The sequence below is a fragment of the Juglans microcarpa x Juglans regia genome, chromosome 1S (genome assembly GCF_004785595.1).
Source record: "Juglans microcarpa x Juglans regia isolate MS1-56 chromosome 1S, Jm3101_v1.0, whole genome shotgun sequence".
Taxonomy (NCBI): Eukaryota; Viridiplantae; Streptophyta; class Magnoliopsida; order Fagales; family Juglandaceae; genus Juglans; species Juglans microcarpa x Juglans regia.
The window spans coordinates 21,963,870-21,985,295 of NC_054595.1; the positions used below are offsets into that span (position 1 = coordinate 21,963,870).

Genomic DNA, 21,426 nt, shown 5'->3' on the forward strand with positions numbered 1-21,426 from the left:
GAGCCTGATTGTAGAGAGTAGAATCGGCTCCGGTTTCAAAATGCAGAAATTGGACAAAGACAAATGGAAACTTTAGTCTAAAGAACCCGAGTTAGAAAATACAATTCAATATATAAATCGAGTTATTGACATACATGTGAAGTTGAACAACACATTGCATTCTAAACCTAAACAACAGCTCATTATTTAATAGATAGCAGGACGCGATCTATAACAGCTTTACAATGTGGATAATTGTACTTTGTGTAAGCGTACAAATGCAGATATGGGCATAGTATAATAGAACAATAAGAGGAATCAAGAAGCTTTAGAGAAGGGTACTTTTTGTAAGGACTAGATCGGCTATTATCTTTGAGAGGCAGTAGGCAGTTGACTGGATGGTGATCATGGGATTGACACCAACAGCAGTTGGAAGAACACTAGCATCACAAACAAAAAGGCCTTCTGCTTCCCAACTTTCCCCATTCAAGTCAACCGCGCCAGCTTGGTCATCAATCCCCATCCTACAGCTACCCATCTGATGGGCAGAGGTAAATCCTATCCAATTCTCTGTCAATGACATTGGTCCCCCACCACATTGACTGTGTCCAAAAATTCCTCCAGTTCCTTCTCGTTAATCCCCTTACATTTGAGTCTCTGGCCATCACTGCGATGGTGCCCACCTCGACTGCGCCTGCTGCTACCAGGATTCTTAATGCCTGCCTTAACCCAACCCTGAGATTTTCTCTGTCAGATGCATCTAATTCGTAGCTTATCCTTCTTTCCGACTTAACCTCTCCAGAACCCCAGTCTTTAACTAGCACTATCAAATGCGCAGTTCTTGCATACTTCACCATTCTTTTCTTTATGTCGAGTCCAGATTCCCAAGGGCATATGCCAGAAAATGATGCTGGACCTAATGCTGGAGTTTCTATGATGGCTCTTACATCTGAATCCGTCCCTTCTACGTCATGGATCGATGTCATTATCCCACCCTCGTAGATTTTACCCTTGATCTCTGTGTTTGGTTCTGGAAAGTATCCCCAGGCCATAACAACAGGATGGAGATGAAGGTTGCGGCCAATGTTATGGTTTTTCAAGCCGCTAGAGATCATTAAAGGGGGTGTTGAAAGAGCCCCACATGCAGAGATAGTTACTTTGGCCTCGATCTGCAGCATCTGTGTGATGTTGTTGCTCGAAGTTTTTGCTATTACTCCTCGGCATTTCTTTGCTCTCAGGCTTCCTCTCTTGTTCTTTTCCAGTATGAATCTCTCGGCTTTACATCCTGTTAAGATCACTGCACCATGATCCACAGCATCCACAAGCCATGTACGATCCGTCCCTTTTTTGTCTCCTTTTCTGCAACCATAACCACAATCCCCGCAGTAATGATTCTCCGAGGAATTTCGGGGCACATAATCAACTTTAAGACCTAATGTCTGACACCCTTTTCGCAGTACTTGATTCTGGAACCCTTCCTCAGCACAACTGTCTGTAACACCAATTCTCTCACACACAGTATCCATAGCAGAAAGATAATCAGGGCTCCCAAACAGTGGAATCTTGTAATCCTCTGCCCATTCCCGAAGCATGCTTTTTGGTGTTTTGATGGATGCAGACCAGTTAATAGCAGAGCCACCACCAACAGTTGAACCTGCTAGAATAAACACTCCCCCATCAGTGGAGGAAAGGAGACCTCCTGCCTCATATAGTTGCTCCGTTGAGGGGCCTTCCAAAGAAGAATAATCAGCAGCAGTGAAATAGCCGCCTTTCTCAAGAACAATGACTTTCTGGCCAGAACATGCAAGCACAGCTGCTGCAACTCCTCCTCCACACCCAGAGCCGACGACAAGAACATCACATTCCATTTTTAAGAGATTCTGCGTGGAGTCTAGAGTCGCTCTTATACCTTTGTTTGCAAGGGAATGCACAAGGGAAGAGTCAGTTTCGCGTATAGTTTCCAGCACTCCTTTTTCAAGAGGTCTGTTTCTAGGGACTTGAGACAGGTCCTCGTCATTGTGTACGTGATATCCAATGGCTTCCCATGTTGGATTCTCACCATTTTCATTGACCTGCAGAATGAAATTAACTCCACGATGATCGAACAAAGTTGATGATAAATCAATTTCTTTGTCCGGTACTGCGGCTGTACGTTCTTCACTCCCGATTATAACTACAAAATTAGGATCACTACAAGAAAACTACTTATATACGACCAGTTAATTCTAGCGAAATGACTATTTACAATTAAAATTAGTTGCGAATAATCTTTTAGTCGCAATAAATTAGTCACAAAAGCCTATTTTTCTTGTAGTGAATATTCCTATACTGAACTTATGATGTTTTTCATCCAATATGCTTTATATCATCATTCGTGACCTCTCGGATGAATTTTTTTTTATCAATAACTACTTTCCCTCTTAAAAATGAAAAAAATTATTTTCAAAATTGGTGTGCAAAGCACATATAGTAAAAGTACTTGTATGGTATAATATAATTTAATTTAAAAGATAAAATTTAAAATTTAAATCTTACACCTGTTAAAAAAAATTAAATCTTACAAATCAAATATTTATTTAATAAATTATGTGCTCTACATTCCAAATAATTTTTAAAAAAGAATTCATAAAAATAATCAATGCCAATAAGTTTTAGCCTAAAGTACTCATCAATGAAAACTGAAAAGTAGGAGTACGTTTAGGGGGTCGGTTCAAAAATATAACAATTTTTAAGTATTTTTGAATATTTTTTCGGATATTTCTGTTTGATTTAAATACAAATATTTTTCAATTTTTAATTTTTAATTTTTTTATCTAATCATTATAATTTTTTTAAACTCTCAAATTAAATACAAAAAAAAGTACATGAATTATTTCAAATTTCAAAATAAACTAATATTAGAAAATTATATTCATTATATTCAATCATTTTTTAACTTTATAATATCTTTATTTAATTTTATTTCTTTCATTTTCTAAAACTCAAAAAAATATTATAACTCAAACAATTTCACTACCATTCATAAATATAATAAAATATTATAAACATCAAACGGGTCTAAAATTAAGCTAGGGTGCGAATAGAAAAGAATAATCAGGAAAATTAAAAAAGAAACATGATAATTGAATCATGATTAACCGTAAAGATAGAAGGATTCCAATATTTTGTTGAAAAAATTAAAATTCGCAAAAAATTGAATAAATGGTGAGAAAGAACATAACCAACAGTACTGGCGAAATTAAAACTAGGAAAATGGTACTAGTCCTACCGAGAATATCCACCGAGAGTACTGGATATCGATTATACATTTTTTTTTTATTTAAAAAATTAAGAGAGAATTTTTTAATGACTTTGTAAATTTTTTTAAAATGTTTTAAGTGGTTTAAAAACACAAGTTACACAGTAAGAATTCTCGGTGGACGCAGCAATCCCCTTATAACTAACTAATTCGTTGTTACATCGTTATCTCGCTTAAGGGTGGTGCTAAAGCCACTGATATATAGTCGGCATCGAATTGGGTACCGACAGTGTAATTTTTTTTCCTTTTTTATTGCATTTTTTTATGTATTTTCTTTTAAATAAAAAAAATATAAACACAATACTAAAATATAAACAAACAGAAATCTTTAAAAAAGAAAAAAAAAAGAAAAAGAAAAGAAAATGGGTACACTTTGGAGATAGAAATTGTGATGGGATAGTATCATTTCCTCTCGCTTTATTAACTTGTAGGATTTGATTTAATTCGATCCGATCTCGCTATCCCAAGGGAAACATTGCTGTGCCTGCATCCTCAATATCTACGAAAAATTTATATAAAAGCACAATGTTTTTAAATTCTGATATATATATATATATATATAACTAGTAATACTAGATACAATCATTATGCAAGTATCACGTACTCTTTTTAAAAGAAAAATATAATTTATTATTAAAAAAATAAATTTTTTTATGTGAATTCTATATTTATTCATTTTTTTTTAAAAAAATATCTGCTGCTTACACAATCTATAACTATAAATATCATATCTCATTTCTAACATTATCCTAAATATTAATATTCTTCTATTCACTAAGAACTTGTTATATGATATTGATGTGCACACCTTGTTAGCTAGGTTGGTCCCATTAATTATTTCGGTGTAATAAACGAACTTGGGTCCAACTCTTTATAGAATGGGACCGAATACCACTGGCCTTCTCCATCAATAATGCGTTTGGGAATTAAAAGTAAATAAAATTGGAGCTTAAAGTAATTAAAAACTAATTTTTCTTTTTCAGCTAAATATCAAAATTTCCTTCATTTGGTTCCAATAATGCCCACCTGGTTAAGTTATTATATATATATATATATTATATACCTACTAATTTCATTATTATTTTTCTCTCGGAGCCAAATATAAACGTTTTAATTAAAAGAATATTTGAAATATTTTTCGAAACCAAATGATATTGTATATCTGTATCTCTTTGAATTAAAAAAAAAAAAATTATTTAGGTAAAAAAAAATTGAAATTAAGATCTTAATCCGCATGCAGTACTACTAATTAAGAAGAATGATTTCCGATTATATATATAGCCCATATATATATATATATATAAAAGAAAGGAAAGATATATAGAATTTTTCATAGAACAGTAATTAAATAATTTAGACAGAATATTATAAATTATATTACCTGAGAGAAGACGACGTAGAGGCACAAGACCTTGATGTAAAGAAATGCAAGCCTGACGGGTGTCACGTATCTATTCTTAAACCACATCTGCAGCATTCTCTCTCTTTTCTCCAAGGATAGGCAAGAGAAGTTGGAGATGAAGGGCCATTTCTGAGATACACAGAGAGACCCACAAAGCAACAAGGTCCCCAACCTAGTTGACAGCAACAACAATATCACTCTCACCAATATCTTCCCTTCTGTCACCGCCCTCTTCACCAGAAGCTCTGCAACCTGCCGTTACCGTTCGTTCCAATCATGTCAAAAAAAGATCCAAGATGATATATAATTCTATTTGATTCATTGAAAAAAAAAGTGCAATTTGCAGAGAGAGAATGTTTGTAAGTACCTGATCAGGTATTGGGGTTTGAGACCCAGAAATTTTGGAGAACGAGTTCACAGCCTTGGTAGGGCGATCATAATCCTTAGCATCCAAAGAATCCGATGGCAAAGGAGGTAAAATTGCCTCACAAACGCTAGCCAGTGAATGCATCTCAGCTGCGGTAAGCCCATGACTGTATTTGCTGATCTTATCTCCTTCTGATCTCCCTGATCCCCTCAACAAAGGATGGCCCCTGTTTTTCATCATCATCATCATGCTCTTATCAACACTCTGATCTCTTAATAATTTCCCTCTCTTCACAATTCTCTCTCTCGCTCTCTCGCTCTCTATATATATATATAGAATTAAGGGAGCTCTTGACTCTTCTTACCTTTTACAGAGTATTTTTTGGACTAGAAGCTGGAAGAATGAAAGTATTTCAAGTCTAATCGATCTTGTTATCTCTTCCTTTGTACGAAGTCTTTAATTTTTTGTTTTTTATTTTTAATCTTCAACTACACATCATGATCAGTATCCAGAACATGCATACGTGCTATGCATAAGAACCACAAGTACACTGCCTTTCTATTTATGGGAAAAAAAAGGGGAGATCAAGAATAAATTTAATTAAGTTCCCAACCATATAGTTGAAGAAATTAATAGGTTTAACCGATCTCATAACATTGATTTTATAAGATAAGATTCATCATTCTTTATAAAATATCCAAAATCTTATCCATAAATAATATGAAATTATTTCTTGATACACTCTTTTACATGCAGGTCAATATTTTTTTCTAATCTTTATCACGGGATAAATAGTATAGACCCCTATTTATTCTGTGGTAGATTTTGATATTACAAAGAATTTATAGATTTAACTCATCTCATAAAATCAATTCTATACTGATTTATTTTCAGGGATGAGATAAGATTAAAGTTAAAAAGTTGAATAAAATATTGTTAGAATATATTTTTTAATATTATTTTTATTTTAAAATTTGAAAAAGTTGAATTGTTTATTTTATTTTTTATATAAATTTAAAAAATTATAATGATGAGACAAAATGATATAAAATGAAATGAAATGTTTTCTGAAAAGAAACAAAATCATGAGATCAGATATGTTTTAAATAATTCATGAACTTCTCGTCATTAAAGTAACGAAAGTACTTTGAAGTAAAGTTGTCAGTGTGATATTTTTTTTCTGTAGCTTCGACAGCATATAATAAAGTACTAAGATACGTACATTTTCTATCTCATATATTATATTAATTTATTAAATTCAGTATCGGGGAGTATATATCCATTGCATGCCAAATATTATTTTAGAAACTGTACGTCTGTTTGTGAATACAGTTATTTTAAGGTATTTTTAAACTACTTTATTATTATTTTATTATTATTAACAGATGATATAAGTTTTTTTTTTTTTTTTTGAAAAAAGGATATAATATGTCGTTAACCTTCAAACTAAACTCTGATTTTATGATAAAATATTAACATGTCAATTCATGAACTTGCTGTGCGTTTTAAGCGCGTAGATGTGGATTATAAATGCATTCTTTACGCACCAGAAAATCAATTATAAAATAAATAGTTCCTAATAAAACAGTATTTGATTGGTTAGAATTTGTTGTTAAGTTTTCGTTTTCGTATTATTTCAGCGTCAGACGATATATTATATATTTTATTATTTTACGCTAAAGTTAATTTGAGATTGATTGAATTTTATTTTTTACACGTTAATTCTCAATAAGAAACTTGCTAATTAATGCTACGTGATGTATTTTAATTATGACGACAAGAAGTTTCCCAAAAATTCACGTCCTTTTCAAGAATTAATGGCCCTGTTTGGTTGAAATTTCTCTCAAATAATTTTAAAAGAAATATTAACAATTTTGACAACTTCAATCCAAGCATTTCGTTGAGTTTTTACCATATATATATATATATATATATATTGAACACTAGTTCCATGAAAATAAACACGACAACTACTTAAAATCATATTTTTATGGAATTCATCGATCCTTTCACGTACAAGAAAATGCCATTTATATATATATATATATATATATATATATATATATATGGTATCTATCTCAATTAATATGGACACATGCATCCAACCAATGTTGAGGGGTCAAGATACCTCACGGGTCACACTACTACATAAAGAAACTACATCATAACTAAATATACTAACGAGTGCTGCTACAGGCAAGCACGGCGTTGTGCCTGCGCGCGGACGCCACTGACGTGGCATTTTTGCCACGTCAGCAATTAATTTAAAAAAAAAAAAAAACAAAAAACAAAATACAAAACAGGACAGAAGAAAGCGGAAGAACAGAAACGAAAGGAAGAGAAGCCAATATGCGAAGAGGAAGGCAGAACTGAAAATTTTTCATAGAGAAGTCGAGATTTCGAACAGAACAAGTGGGAGAAACTGAGAAAAAAAATAGAGAAGCCGAGATTTCATTGTCAAAGTAAGAACCCCTTCTTTTGATTTTTTTTCATCTTGCTTCGAATTTTTGTTGCCGAGATTTCATCTTCTTTTGCTGAGATTTCATCTTGCTTTGCTATCTGTCAGTAGTTGACATTTTTTCTGTGAGTTTTATTTTTTTGAACCCCTGTATTTGGAGAAAATTTCTTCTATGAGTTTTTAAAAAATTTAGCATTGCTCTTTCAGACAAACAGAATAAATGTGCTAAGTCCCATGTTGTAGATAAGTTCATCTCAGCACTTAGAATTTGCTCTCACTGAAATTGGAACCCAATTGGCTTGTTGTCGAGACAAATTGCCCCTGAACCATGAAACACAAGATAACCTTGTTCTTGATATATTATATATGGTCCACACCATCTTTGGGAGCGAGATCGGGTAGGGACTCGTTAGGGGAAGAAAGGGGAAACGAAGAATAAGAAAGGGGAAGAAAATTTGAGAAACGAAGAGGAGATTCGATGAGTATGGGAAACGAAAGGAAGAGGGATTCGAAATCGCCCTGGGAGAGCAGAGAGTTCGTGGGAGGGAGGGAGGGAGACGGATCGTAAAAGAAATCCAAAACGCCGCGTTTTGGTTCACGCAGGCAGCCATAAGAGTGGAAACAAAACACACCGTTTTGTTTCCACGTAGGATGTCATCCGCGGGGAGGCCTAACTCGTGCCTGCGTTTAGACATTTTCTATACTAATTATTCTGTCAACGGGTGCCCTTTGGAAGGGGACCATCTAGTCCCATCTCGTTGAAAATGGGAAAAGGTAACGTCTTTTTACTCTTTAGTAGCGGATTTGCAAATTGGAAAATGATATAGCTACACGTGAATTTCACCGACAATTCAAATCTATCGAAATATGTATTTTTTTTAGTATTGTGTTTGTTTTTTTTTATTATATCTAAATACACAAAAAATGCTGTAAAAAAAAAAATACTTTGCCACAGTCGACATTAATATTATTTCGTTTAGAAACACAATTCATTTCAACTCATTTAAACTCATCATTATAATTTTTTTAAATTTTAACATAAAATATAATAAACAATTCAAATTTTTTAAATTTTAAAATAATAATAATAAATAATATTCTAATAATATTTTATCAACTCAACTCAACTCATTTTAATATTTAAATACACTCTAAAACCCGATAGCTTTTATGACATAGCAGCGTCCTTTCAAATTATCAAAAATATCTATTTCCTTCTTTTCATTTCTCACGATGTCAATTCTCATGTCTTGTTATATTTCTTTTTAAAAATATATATATACTTAAAGTCGTGTGAAGAACACACATTTTATACAATTGATATGACAATATTTAATTTATAAACAAGTGTAAAGGAAGAATCGTCCATATCGAATTGCAAGTAGAATAACTATTTTCTTTTGGTCCCTTTATTTTTTTACTTTCTCGTTTTTTGGTTGACGGTTTTGGTTCCTCATCCCGTCAACCAAAATTTTTAAGAGAATTGCCACCATCCTGCCCAGCGGTGACTGCACGGCATGCCCCATAAGCCAAATGTCAGTCTTCTATTTTTTTTTTCTTTTTCATATTTTTTAAATATTTTTAAATATTCTTAAAAAATAAAAAAATACATCAATACAAGAATAGTCACTCATTTAATCATTAACCAAAAAATAATTAAATATATGAGCGGTCAAAATAAAAGAGTAAAATCATAGAGCATATTATCATTTTCCAATTTTTAAAGTTCAAATGGGACAAGAACTTAAATCACAAAGTAAGGTTATATTATTTTGTTTGTTATATACTACATTGTTTTTAATAATTATTGAAACATGAAACATCGGTTTCTTTATATAAAGCATACTTCATATTTGATCCAATTTGTTGAATAAGTCATTACGAAGAATTCATCTCTTTAATTGATAAAGCAAAACTGATCAAAAAGCACTCCGTATTTTTGAAAACGCTCCATATTTTTTGGTATTCCTTTTTTTGAAAATTCTACTCGCCTAGGGTTAGCCCATGGCGGCGCCCATCGCCTCTCCATTGTTGGAGGGAGTGCTAGAGGGGACAGCGGGACCTTGTCTTACGTCCAAATGGTAGCGAAGGCTATGGCGTCTTCTTCGTTTAAGGCGCAGATGAGATACTTAGTGGATGTGGATGGGGAGCCTGGATTCATCTTCATAGAGCTAGAGATGTCAAAAGCTGCAGAGGATTTCCGATTTGCACTTGTTTTGAAATTTGTGCGTATTAGGCCAACAATTGATGATATTCAATTGTCTATCATTAAATCATACGGTTTACTAAAGATCCCAACGGTTAGCATGATGGATGATTATCACGTTTTGGTGAAGATACAATCCGAACGGGATTTTGTACATGGATGGGCAAGAGAAGGCTGTTTGATTGCTGGTGTTGTGTTTAGACTCTTCCGGTGGACAAAGGATTTTGATCTTCGAAAAGAATCAACGTTAGCGCTTCAGTGGATTTTTCTACCAGGTTTGCCTCTTTATATGTATCGAATGGATGTGTTGCAGATTCTTACGACAAGGTTTGGATTGTTTTTGGGAATTAATAATGCAACGCTTCATAGAACTCAAGCTTTGGGGGCTTGTATGTGTGTGGAAATTGATTTAACAAAGGAGCTGGTGCATAGTTTTCCAATAATGGTGGCTAATAAAAAGTTTTGGCAAGAGGCTCGGTATGAACGGCCGGGGTTCTACGGTAAAAAATGCAATCAACAGGGGCATCCTTCCGTTGTATGTAGGGCTGGTGAGGGTCCCTTGTGTAAGTAAAGAGATGTGGCCAAATGGAGGGTCAAGAAGTTATGGCAAGTGAATCCAAAAAAAGAAAATTCTGCATGAGGAAAATGCAGATGAGGGGGTGGCTGTCGAAGGAAAAGAGGTTTTGAATCCTAGGGAGGATGAAGGAAAGTTTTCAAGTGATGATCTTGAAAGTTCATCGAGACAGTTGGTGGAGGGACCAAGACATGAAGAGACAGGAAATAAGGAGGAAAACACAGTGGAGGTGGTGAGTCCTAGGGAAGATGCAGGGAAGGTTTCAAGGGAGGATCCTGAGAGTTTAACGAGGTATCTGGAGGTGGGGCCAAGAAATGCTGAGACAATGGTAGAGCATCCTTCAATCCAAATAGTTGATATGGTTAACACTAGTAATATGTTGCCTACGAATGAAAATGGGAGGGATTTTTGTCCTGCTATGGATCTTTTACTGGATGATGTTTTCAAGTCTCCATGTTGTGGGGATCGCGAACATGCTGCAATGGTTTCTGAAGTGCTTGATATGATATGTTGTCTGAAACCAGTCTCACGAGAAGAGCCACTGGATCCTGTCTCTAATAGTATTGATGGGGAAAGGGAGGAGAATGTCTTTGGGTTGGCCAAACAGAAGGGTTATGAGTCTGATAATGTGTAGGCCTCAAGCTCAAACATCAAAAGGAAAAATTTTATTGTTCGTCAATCTTAGCGGGTGTCAACCCGCGCAACTAAACTTAATCTATGACAGAGTCCATCATTGCATGGAATATAAGGGGGTTTGGTAGTTCTCGTCACGTTTTGCGTAGTATGATTCAGAAAAATAATGGTTCCAATGTGGCTCTCATGGAGCCTTTTGCAAGAGAGGATAAGCTTCCAAGGTAGCCAATTCTTTCGGCTTTGATGGTTTTCATTGTAATGAGGAAGTAGGGGGAAAATCTGGATCTTGTGGTGAGCTTTGTATGAGTTTGAGGTGGTTAGTCTTCAAATCAAATGGTGACGGGATGGTTCCTGCTAGAGGGTACACGTATGCTCGTATCCTTCACCTATGCGAAGTGTGATATGCTGGATCGAAGAAGTCTATAGGAGAGTCTGGTGGCTTGTCGGTCTAATGGGCATCTGTAGATTGTTATAGGCGACTTCAACATTATTCGAGAGGATCGAGAATATGTGGGTGGATGTCCCCGAAATGTCCAAGCTATGGATGACTTTAATGAGTGTATTGAAGTCTGCGGTCTAGTTGAACTCAGTTACCATGGCAATCCTCTGTCTTGGTGCAATGGGTAGGAGGGGAATGTTAGAAAGTGGGTGTGACTCGAATATGGCTTTTTCAGAACAGTTAAATATGGCAAAATTTGAGTATTTTAAAAGGAAATCTTCGAATCACAGTCCAATGGTGGTGAGATTATCACGTATTAATATAAGGTATGGCTTATATCCTTTTCGATTCCAACAAATGCAGTGCTCTCATGAATCATTTTATAGTTTGGTAAATGAGATATGGAGGCGGCCTACGTCGAGATCGGGTTTGATTAAATTGGCGGCAAAATTGAAGAACCTTAAGTTGGAGTTGCGTAGGTGGAATAAAAATGTATTCGGATGTATTGATACCAACTTACAGGAGCTTGAAGCGACGTTTGATGTACTGGAAGCCCAACTTCAATCTGCATATTCAAAAGACACGAAAGCAGATTACCCAATTACTAAATTGGAGATTGATGTTGGGAAAAAAGAAAGGAGAACTGCATAGCTCAGTTAGCCAAGAAGAAATGGCTGAAGGAGGAAGATCAGAAATCCAAGTTCTTTCATACAGTTGTTTCACAGTGGAGGCATGGAGTGATCATTTCTCAAATGCGGATGGAGGATGGTATGATACTGGATTCCCCGGAGCAGGTGCACCTGGGGGCAGTGAATCACTTCACAAAATTCCTTACCGAGATGCTGATTATAGAGCCTGCAGATTTGTCTCAAATTCTGCATATAGAGATATCAGCGGATGATAATTCAGAATTATGTCATTTACCATCGGAAGAAGAAGTGAAGAACACGATTTTTTCGATTCCACAGCACAACAGTCCAGGTCCGAATGGATATGGATCCTCTTTCTATATTTCTTGCTAGCATATTGTAAAGGACGAGGTAGTGGAGGTAGCAAGGGATCTTTTTTCAGGTCTATGTTACCAAGATTCTATACTTCATCGTACATTGTGTTAATTTAGGCCAATCAGCCTATGTTCAGTGTCGTATAAGGTATTTTTCAAAGATTCTTGTGAATCGTTTGATAAGCCTTTTGCCAAGATTGATCTCGGTGAAACAAGGGACTTTCATTCCAGGACATAGTATTTTTTAGAACATCTCTCTGGCTCAAGAGATGGTTCATGCTTTGAATAAAAAAACAGTGGGGGGCAATGTTATGGTAAAGCTTGATATGGCAAAGGCATATGATAGGGTGAATTGATATTTTTTACTTAAGGTCCTTGGCAGTTTTGGTTTCTCGCAACAATTTTATAACTTGGTTAAAGAATGTATTGTGTCCCCTTGGTATTCGGTAATGATGAATGGGTCATATAAGGGTTTTTTTCAGCCTAAGAGAGGCCTCCGACAAGGGGACCTGCTCTCGCCATATTTATTTATTTTAATGCAAGAAGTTCTTTCGCGGCTCCTTTGGAAAGAGTTTGAAGAGAGTCGTATTGGGAGGTATTATCATCCTATGGGGCCCCTCTGGTGTCGCATTTGTTATATACGGATGATATTTTAATTTTCCTTAATGGTGAAAAGAGATCGTTGCGAAGGCTGGGAGCATTTTATCCCGTTATGAAAACTGGTCTGACCAGTAGGTTAGTAGGGAGAAGTCATCTATTTTTATCTCGCCTAGGATCAGTGCAACACGACAGTGTGGGCTGGTGAGATTAACGGGATTTGCACAAGGGCTATTTTCAGTTACGCATTTTGGGGTCCCGTTCGTATGTGGTCATTTGAAGGCAACTCATATGGACCAATTGATAGTGAAATTTTGGGCCAAGATTGCAGGGTGAAAAGCAAGATTGTTGTCCCAAGGGGGGACGGTTGATATTGCTCAAGCATGTGTTATCCGGTATGGCTTCACATTTATTGGTTGTGATGAATATTCCAAATATTGTTCTCAAAAAGATTAATTCCATCCTATCCACTTTCTTTTGGGGAGAGAAAAATGGGAAAGCAAAAATAAAATGGTGTGCTTGGTCTCAGATCAATAAGCCAATAAAAAAGGGTGGTTTGGGTTTGAAGGATTTCTCGAAAATATAGAAAGCGATGCACATGAAATTGGCATGACATTTTATTGATGGACTCGTTGTGGTCTCAATTTATGGTGTTGAAGTATGGTAGAGGCCAACATGCCTCTCTGTTTGTAGCTAGACCGAATAGTTTGAGACTTTGGAAATCAATTGTGTCAGTGCTACCGGATGTTTGTGAGGCCACCAAAGTCAGAATTAAGGAGGGTAGAGCATCTTTTTGGTTTGATAGTTGGTTATCGCATGGACCTTTATGTAATATGGTGGATGTGGTTGGCAGCCCTTCTTTGTAAATCAAATAGGTCTAGGTCAATGAGATATGGAATTTTGACATACTTGAGCAATTAGTTGATATGGACAGTGCGAATGACATGATATGAGAGATTGGGGCAAGCAAGCCTGGGAGTGATGTGTTAATATGGAAGCCCACACAAGATGGACACTTTACTAGAGCCAGTGCCTGGAATTTAATTAGAGTGAAGGAAAGCAACCATGCTTGGATAGACTGGATATGAAGCAATTACTTATCAAAGAAAATTTCAGTGTGCATGTGGCGAGCTCAGTTTAATTATTTAGCTATATATACAAGGGTGCAATCACGTCGAGTAGCTATGGCATCCATGTGTGATTATTGTACATCGCCATAGGTGAAATCACTGGATCACGTTCTTGCTACTAGACAGGTTGCAGAATAGGTATGGCGCAAAGCTTCCTTGGCCTTAGGCATTTCTTGTTTGCACTCTAGAACTTGGTGGCACCGAGTTGTAGCCTAGATGGTGTGTGCGAAAAAAGGAACCAAAAGAGGTATTTTAATTGGTTTATTGTCGAGCATCCTAGTGCTTATGGAGAAGATGACGTCAATCTCGAATGGAGGGTGCTCAGTTTATGTAGTGGATGTTTGGAGATCAATTTGGTCTTGGTTGGGAAAATTGGTTAATGACATGGATGATAAGAAGTTGACTCAGATAGATAAGCAAATTTTGTATGCACTGGACATTAGAACCAACGTTCTTGCAGAGTGTAAACCGCAGCAAGTAGCATGGATGAACCCTCTTAGTGGTTGGTGGAAATTAAATGTGGACGGCAGTTGTCGTGGAAATCTAGGGAATTGTGGTGGGGGTGGAGTATTGCAAGATCATCGAGGCCGGATTATGGCGGGTTTTTCTATACCGTATAGTTTCAACACCAACAATGAGGCTGAATTGAGAACTTTACTTCAAGGGGTACTGTTATGTAAAGAAATGGCCTATCAACATGTCATTTTGGAATGTAATTCCAAAGTAGTGGTTGATTGGGTGAAAAACAGGCGCTGTAACTTATGGTACCTTTGGAATTATTGTGATTCATTACTTCAGGATTTTAAGGCAGTTAGTTTCCAAGTGGTGCGAGAAGGTAACCAAGCTGTGGATTATTTGGCAAGGAAAGGCAAAGAGGGGCTAAACTGGAGTTTTGTTTCAAAAAATTATCTACCGAAGTTGTTGAGGGGTATTTTGAGATTAGATGCGCTGGGTCTTCCGTCTATTTGGAGATAACCTTTTATTTGTTACTCATTTTTTATTAGGACGGTGTTGGTTGATTTTTTTATTTTTTTCATATAAGGTGGTTTTGGTTTATGGCTTTGCGCCGAGTTAGTTTTATTGCCTAAGTGTATATCCCTTGACTGTTTTTGTTAATACAATTTTCTTCCTCCATAAGTGAGGGTTTTAATAAATTGGGAAGAGATCATTCGTGAACATGTGATCTCATCTCTTTTTTTTAAAAAAATAATAATAATCTCTTTAATTTTATAGCTTGATTGATGTCTACATTTATTTGTTAGTGTCTAATTTATTTACATCTCATGATCAACTTTGTTCTATATTTTGAATGTTTATACTTCATTAAATTTTTAGTTTCAACCCATCTAATAAATGTTCCAAATTTGTTTGTTTATGTTCTTAATCTTCGGCTGACCTTGCTATTAAAGATGTTGAACAAATACAATAATACAACAAAATGTTGGAAACACATAAGAGTTCTTTGAGAATATTGTCACTGTTGGAAGACCAGACACATAGAGCTCAAACACCTTATGCTTTCGAATAATTTCAAGAGATTGACAAGATCAAACAGCATCCTGTATTTCACAAAAATAATTATAAATTTGATTTTGTGCAAAAAATGAAAACTATACCGTATTTATGAGCTTTGATGAAAGTCAATTGTAATAAAACTTTTTTTTAATGACTGTTGAATATTCATCCATCAAGTTTCCCTCGAAATAAAATAACAGCAGTGGGTATATGACCACAAGCTATAAATAAATGGGGTCATCTCACGATTTACCATCCAAGTCTACATCATGCAGCCACCAACCTACCACTAATTAATATTTCATAATCAAGTAAGCAATGTGGTCATTTTTGGGTGAAAGAAATTTTTGGAAACAACAGTGAGTGAAGAAAGAAAAGAGGGAAATGAAACAAAAAACATTTTAGGAATTATAAAAATATATGAATAATTTCAAAGAGTGTTAAGAACGAGGGGCCAAATGTTATCATTTTCAACGAAATGGGGCTAGCCGCCCGCCTAAATGAAACGGATATTGTAAATCCCTTGAGCATCCTACATGACAAGACATACAACTAAACACAAATAACAGTACATTCTTTTCCTTGACAAAACATGCTCACAGGTTTCAAGCAAGGCATCATACCTCCGGTAAGTGCCTCCACACAGCTGGGCGATCTCTTGATATAAGGAGGGCACGAGATTGTAAGTAATCGAAGGAAGGGGAATACATGTCATCTGGACCAATGACTTCCCTCGATTTCTGAGCGTTTCCAGAATCAGTGGGGAAAGACAGCAATGAATCATCCCTCAGGCCATCGAACACAAATAGCCCCAATCCGCAAACACCCATTACAAGGTTTGAATTCCCCCATACTTGTGTTATTGATGTGTAATGGGAGTGTGCATTGGATTCTGGCAAAGCGTAAGTGCTAAATAGCCTTTGTTTCCGCAACGAGAATTGTTGCACCTGGGAAGAAAGTTGATTTTTCCCACCTGATCTTACAACAGAACAGCCAAGAAAGATAGAATCTCCACGAGAGAAAATTGACTGTGCACTGACACCCAGTTTTTGGATCTTAAGTCCTACACCAGAAGGGTGGCGGAAATCCAAAATATTAATAGAATCTGGGGTGCAGAAAACACCATCATTCCCTTCTGCTTCCGACGAACTTACTCTGCATTCCGATGCTTTAAATACGTTAGAACTGGTTAAAAGCAAATAATATAATGACCTGAGAAAGCACTAACTACATCCGCGCTATAATTCTAGATTGACTTATCTTTTTGAGTTATAAGGCAAACATGACTAGCACTTCCTTAAATTTCTACAAATTTAATAAAAGGTCTTTGCACACAATTGCTACTATAAACATGACTTCCTTAAACATGACTATAAGAGACTTATGACGTTCATGTATTCATGTGCTGCTAACGCTTCCTGTCAACACATTCTGCATCATTTCTCCCGGAGAAACAAGGAATATTCAAAAGCAGAAGATTCTCGAATTTAGAACAGTTCAAGAAATATATATTTGTAATAACAGGCTGATCTGGGGAAAAAAACCAACAACAAAATACAGTCCACATTGAGAAACAAATTGACCGAGCAACAACTGGCGAGCCAGAAAAATGTCTGAACCAGAAAATATGGAATAGAACAAGTGACAGTGAACAAAGCAAAAGGAAAGGGATGACACTCACCTTTGACGAACCCCACCACCTAATTCAGCATCAGTATTGTTGACATGAAGAGCAGAAATTTTTCGACCAGATGAAGACACGGATAATAGTGCTTGAGGACTCAGAGAGTTCACATCCCACACAGAAATTGTTTCTGCTTCAGCTATAACTACCTTTCCCCTGTTTCTCCATTGTAATGGGCTTGAATAATCCATTGTTAACACAGGCTTCTCCACCTCCCATTTCAAAACTTGCTCCCCATCACGGATGTCAAAAACTCTCACACCCTTCTGACAGCTGGCAGTTGAAATGATAAGAGGTCCACAGGGTTTATACCACCATTGTCGATTTTCCGGGGCCAGAATATTAGAAAGAGCAGTTCTTCTATGCACAATATTACTGGGTACGGGGCCAAGTACTGTTCTTGAAGTGGTTGTCCCACTTTCAATTTGAAAAGCTCGCACATCTTTAGTATAGAAATCCCAAGAACAGAAACCTGAATCCATAGCATTCCCAGCAGATGCAGCCACGACATATCTTCCCGAGCAACCATCTGCACCAGGGGCGCGAATTATCCAACAATCCCTCCATATATCAGGTGAGACTCCAGGGGGTGGTTTGTACTCAGCCTTCTCCTGAACACCGGTGGACCATCAGTTGACAAAATCTATCATGAATATAGTGCTGCCTCTTTGTTTATATCCATGCATGCAACAATCTCTCTATACCACTATTAAAACATGTAACATAGTCCGTTCAAAAATGCATGCTTCAGGTTTTGTGAACTATAGTGAAGATAAATTATAGAAACCAAGATTTCAAACAAGAAAATCAATTGGAAGTGTTTTACATTTACATATCATTTTTCAACTGCATGTAGAATTGATCCAAACTAGTTGTATACCCATTTTTCAACTGGAAATGGAGAGCATGACTTCAAAGGAAAAAGAAATCGGCAAACCAAATATTAGTATACTCCAATCAGATAAGAAAATAGATTTCCCAACCTCGGAATTAGTAATATCATAAAAGGAGCAAGAACCATCATCGTGGGCAAGAAGAACTGCCTCCCCCTCAGAAACAAACCATCCTCCTGTTGAGGTCTTACGACCAATTTCATTCACCTGATATATGCAAGTATCATCTGTCCCCTCACCAAGTACCACACCCTGCCTATTCTCTTGATCATCAAACTCATCAAGTGTCTCGTCAGTTGTGAGAATTAGCTCAACATCACGCTTTACATTGAACATATTTGAAGAATCTTGTCCTACCGTAGATGTAGCATCATCCATTTCTTGAACTTCACAGCATTCCATATCAGCCTGCCCAACCCTTCCGGTGACTTCATTTTGCTCCTCATTCAGGGAAGCTAAGAACTCAATTGCTATAGAGTTCTCATCAATAGAGCTAAACGACTTCCCATCAACTTTTGACTCACAATTCGGTCCTACAACAAGGGGTTCATGACTTTGAGAGCTTTCTGATGTCGCTTTCAGAGGGATCCGATTTTTTAGCAACTTATGATGAGGAAAGAGCCTTGCTTCCAGTTCCTCGCTACTCAATCCTTTAACAGAGGTTTTAGCATTATGTGGTTCCTTACTCTTTCCCTTATCAGCTATCTCATTCTGATCGTCACCAATTCCTTTTGACAATCCGGTTTTACCATCAGATTTGCCTCCAACATTATCCATTGCCTTCTGAATCCCGGAAATCTTGTTCTGAATATCCGAAAGTATCACTTTTGATGCATCCGGGTTATTCATATCCAGCATCTCCTTCGTCTTCTTAATGTCTGATGCAATTCTCTTCACCTTGCCTTCCAAAAAAGCAAGCTTCTCATGTAGCTTGCTTGGATACTTGTTACCAAACCGACTGACTACCCCTTCTTCACTTAACTCCTCTTTAGGAATCTCTAAAACCATTTCGTTAACCGAAGACTTCTCACCAACCTCATCCGCACATTCATCAACACTATTTCCAACCTTGACAACTACCTCTTTCGACTTCAAACCAGCATCAACCCCAAACTCATCTCTAAAATTTTCATCGAAATTGAAACTGGCGTCACTCGATCGTATCAAAGTGGAGCTTCGATTAACTTTACCAATACAGTTGTCCAAAGCCCCAATTTTATTCAAACTCTTATCAGTTCTCTCGCTTTTCGTTTCCGATTCCTCACAAGCCGCACCCTTTTTGTCCAAATTGACTCCAATTCTAGAACTCTCATTACGATCCCTGAGAACTCTATGCCCGTTCTCATTCCCCTCGCTCCCTTTCACACTCGAACACTTAAACTCCTTCCGCTTCCCACTGTCTACGCCCTTACCACCACTCACACCCACCGAGACCCTCCGATCGGAGAAAACCCTAATAAACTCAGGACTAGGGGCCCTACCTCTCTGGGACGACGTGGACGACCGGACACGTGTATCTCTGTCTTTACTGGGAACGATCGACCCGGCGGCGGCCTTGTCGACGCGCGGCACTGGCCGGATCACGGGCTTCTGGGAAGCAGCACGAGGCCGAGAAGCGGGCCTGGGTTTCTCCTTACCGGTAGATGAAGATTTGTGTAAAGTGCTGATGGCGTTCTTGCTGGAGATGGAGATTGGGGTTAGGGGTTTAGAAGGCTTGACGGCGGCGGCGCCACTGTCTTTCAGACGGCAAGCCGATGAAACGGACATTGGAGGGGGTGGGGGGGATTTGAAATAAATTAGATAAGTTAAACCGGATGAGAGAGTATAAGGGGTTTTAGGAGAGGAAGAAGATACGATGAAAATGAAGCTGTTTCAACTGTGATACGATGTTAAAAGAGAAGAGGAAGATCGGGACTGTTTGGGCGGGAGATCTGTTTTATTTTGAGTTTGAACGTTTTTGGAGGGTTGTGCCCTTTCTTTCTTAAAAACTATTTTATTTATTATTTTATTTTTCGTGACGCAAAGCAATCGTACTAAAAATCTATAATTATACAAAAAAGCTACAGACCCGCATACATTTCCATCCACGAATAAAAATAAAACGAGATGTTTCATTTTTCGTTTGCTTTCGCATGATACTGATCGGTTGATTTCGTTTGAGAAATCAAATCACGGCTTCGACTTGGTGGTGGTGGTGATGGGAATAGGAGAAGAAAGCCCATTAAGAAACTAATGGTGAAGGAAAAGTTGATGGATTTATGGTAAAAAATAATTTTTTTTCATGTCAGGCGTGTTTGGATTGTTGTTTCGGTATAGTCTCTTCTAGGAGTGTAATCGATTCGGTCCAGTCTGGTATTAGACAAAATCTAAGACTGAACTAGTATGTACCGGTTTTATATTTTTCAAAACTGATTACGCACCGATTACTTTCCTAAACCTGTACTTTCGGTTTTATCGGTTTCCAGTCTGATTTTTCAATTTTTTTAAAAATGTAAATTCCACAATTTGTCATTAAAAATTTGTTTATAAAAAAGATGATTTAAAAAAATATTTATACTTTTATTAATATATTAGACTATATAATAGTATTAATATTAGACTATTTGTATAGTTATAAGTTATATATTAGTATTAGTTATAAATTTTTAGTGATTTAGTATTAACATTTTATGTAATAATTTATAAATTATAATAAAATCTTATTTCATATATGAATATATATAATTATATATATTATATATAAAAATTTCACATAAAAATTTATAATTATACATAATATATAAAACTTATATATATTAATATATATATAATATTTTGTATAAAACTTATATATACAATAATACAAATATTATTTTTTATACATATTTTTTATCAACCGGTCCGATCTTGTCCGAAAAATCTTAAAACTGGAATCGGCCGGTTTTTACATTCTAAGAACCTGGTCCGGACCGGTTTTCCGGTTTGAATTTACACCCCTAATCTCTTCTTCTCCTTTTTGTTTCCTTCCCTTTTCTGATTGTAACCAAATTGTATCATCAAAAATCGTAGCATCAATACCATGAAATTATGACAAGTTTCTTCCCAATTCATCTGTTTTTTTCTTTATTAAATTTTTCTCAAAGTGTCAATACAGTTCCTGAAGATTGATCTTTTTTTTGCTTATGTTTCTGGTCTTGGAAAATAGAGCCCAGTACACAAGCTTTTTGTCTTGGTTCTTCTCCTTTTTCTGAGTGCTAAAAGTGTATACT

At 36.4% G+C, this 21,426-nt stretch overlaps 2 protein-coding genes across 2 annotated transcripts; both read right to left on the reverse strand.

The window, feature by feature from the left end:
* Positions 1-91: 91 nt before the first annotated feature.
* On the reverse strand, positions 92-5,526 carry LOC121246558 (long-chain-alcohol oxidase FAO1-like). Its single transcript, XM_041144734.1, is given in 5 exon segments — positions 92-573; positions 576-653; positions 656-2,051; positions 4,659-4,931; positions 5,047-5,526. Coding segments are annotated over 5 exon segments (2,262 nt in total). The 5' UTR covers positions 5,296-5,526; the 3' UTR covers positions 92-307.
* Positions 5,527-16,008: 10,482 nt separating this feature from the next.
* On the reverse strand, positions 16,009-20,076 carry LOC121247679 (KIN14B-interacting protein At4g14310-like). Its single transcript, XM_041146083.1, has 4 exons — positions 18,269-20,076; positions 17,283-17,896; positions 16,154-16,756; positions 16,009-16,119 (listed from the first exon to the last, which is right to left on the reverse strand). Exons 1-3 carry the CDS (start codon positions 19,943-19,945, stop codon positions 16,219-16,221), a joined length of 2,829 nt encoding a protein of 942 aa, XP_041002017.1. The 5' UTR covers positions 19,946-20,076; the 3' UTR covers positions 16,009-16,119; positions 16,154-16,218.
* Between the last annotated feature and the right edge of the window lie 1,350 nt (positions 20,077-21,426).

Bases quoted from the DNA above. Each gene is read 5' to 3' on its own strand.
- LOC121247679 (XM_041146083.1), bottom strand. From the start codon at position 19,945: ATGTCCGTTTCATCGGCTTGCCGTCTGAAAGACAGTGGCGCCGCCGCC. The intron at 17,897-18,268 runs GTTGGGAAATCT...ACCGGTGTTCAG, and splicing joins ATGATATTACTAATTCCGAG to GAGAAGGCTGAGTACAAACC. The intron at 16,757-17,282 runs GTGAGTGTCATC...ATCGGAATGCAG, and splicing joins GGTGGTGGGGTTCGTCAAAG to AGTAAGTTCGTCGGAAGCAG.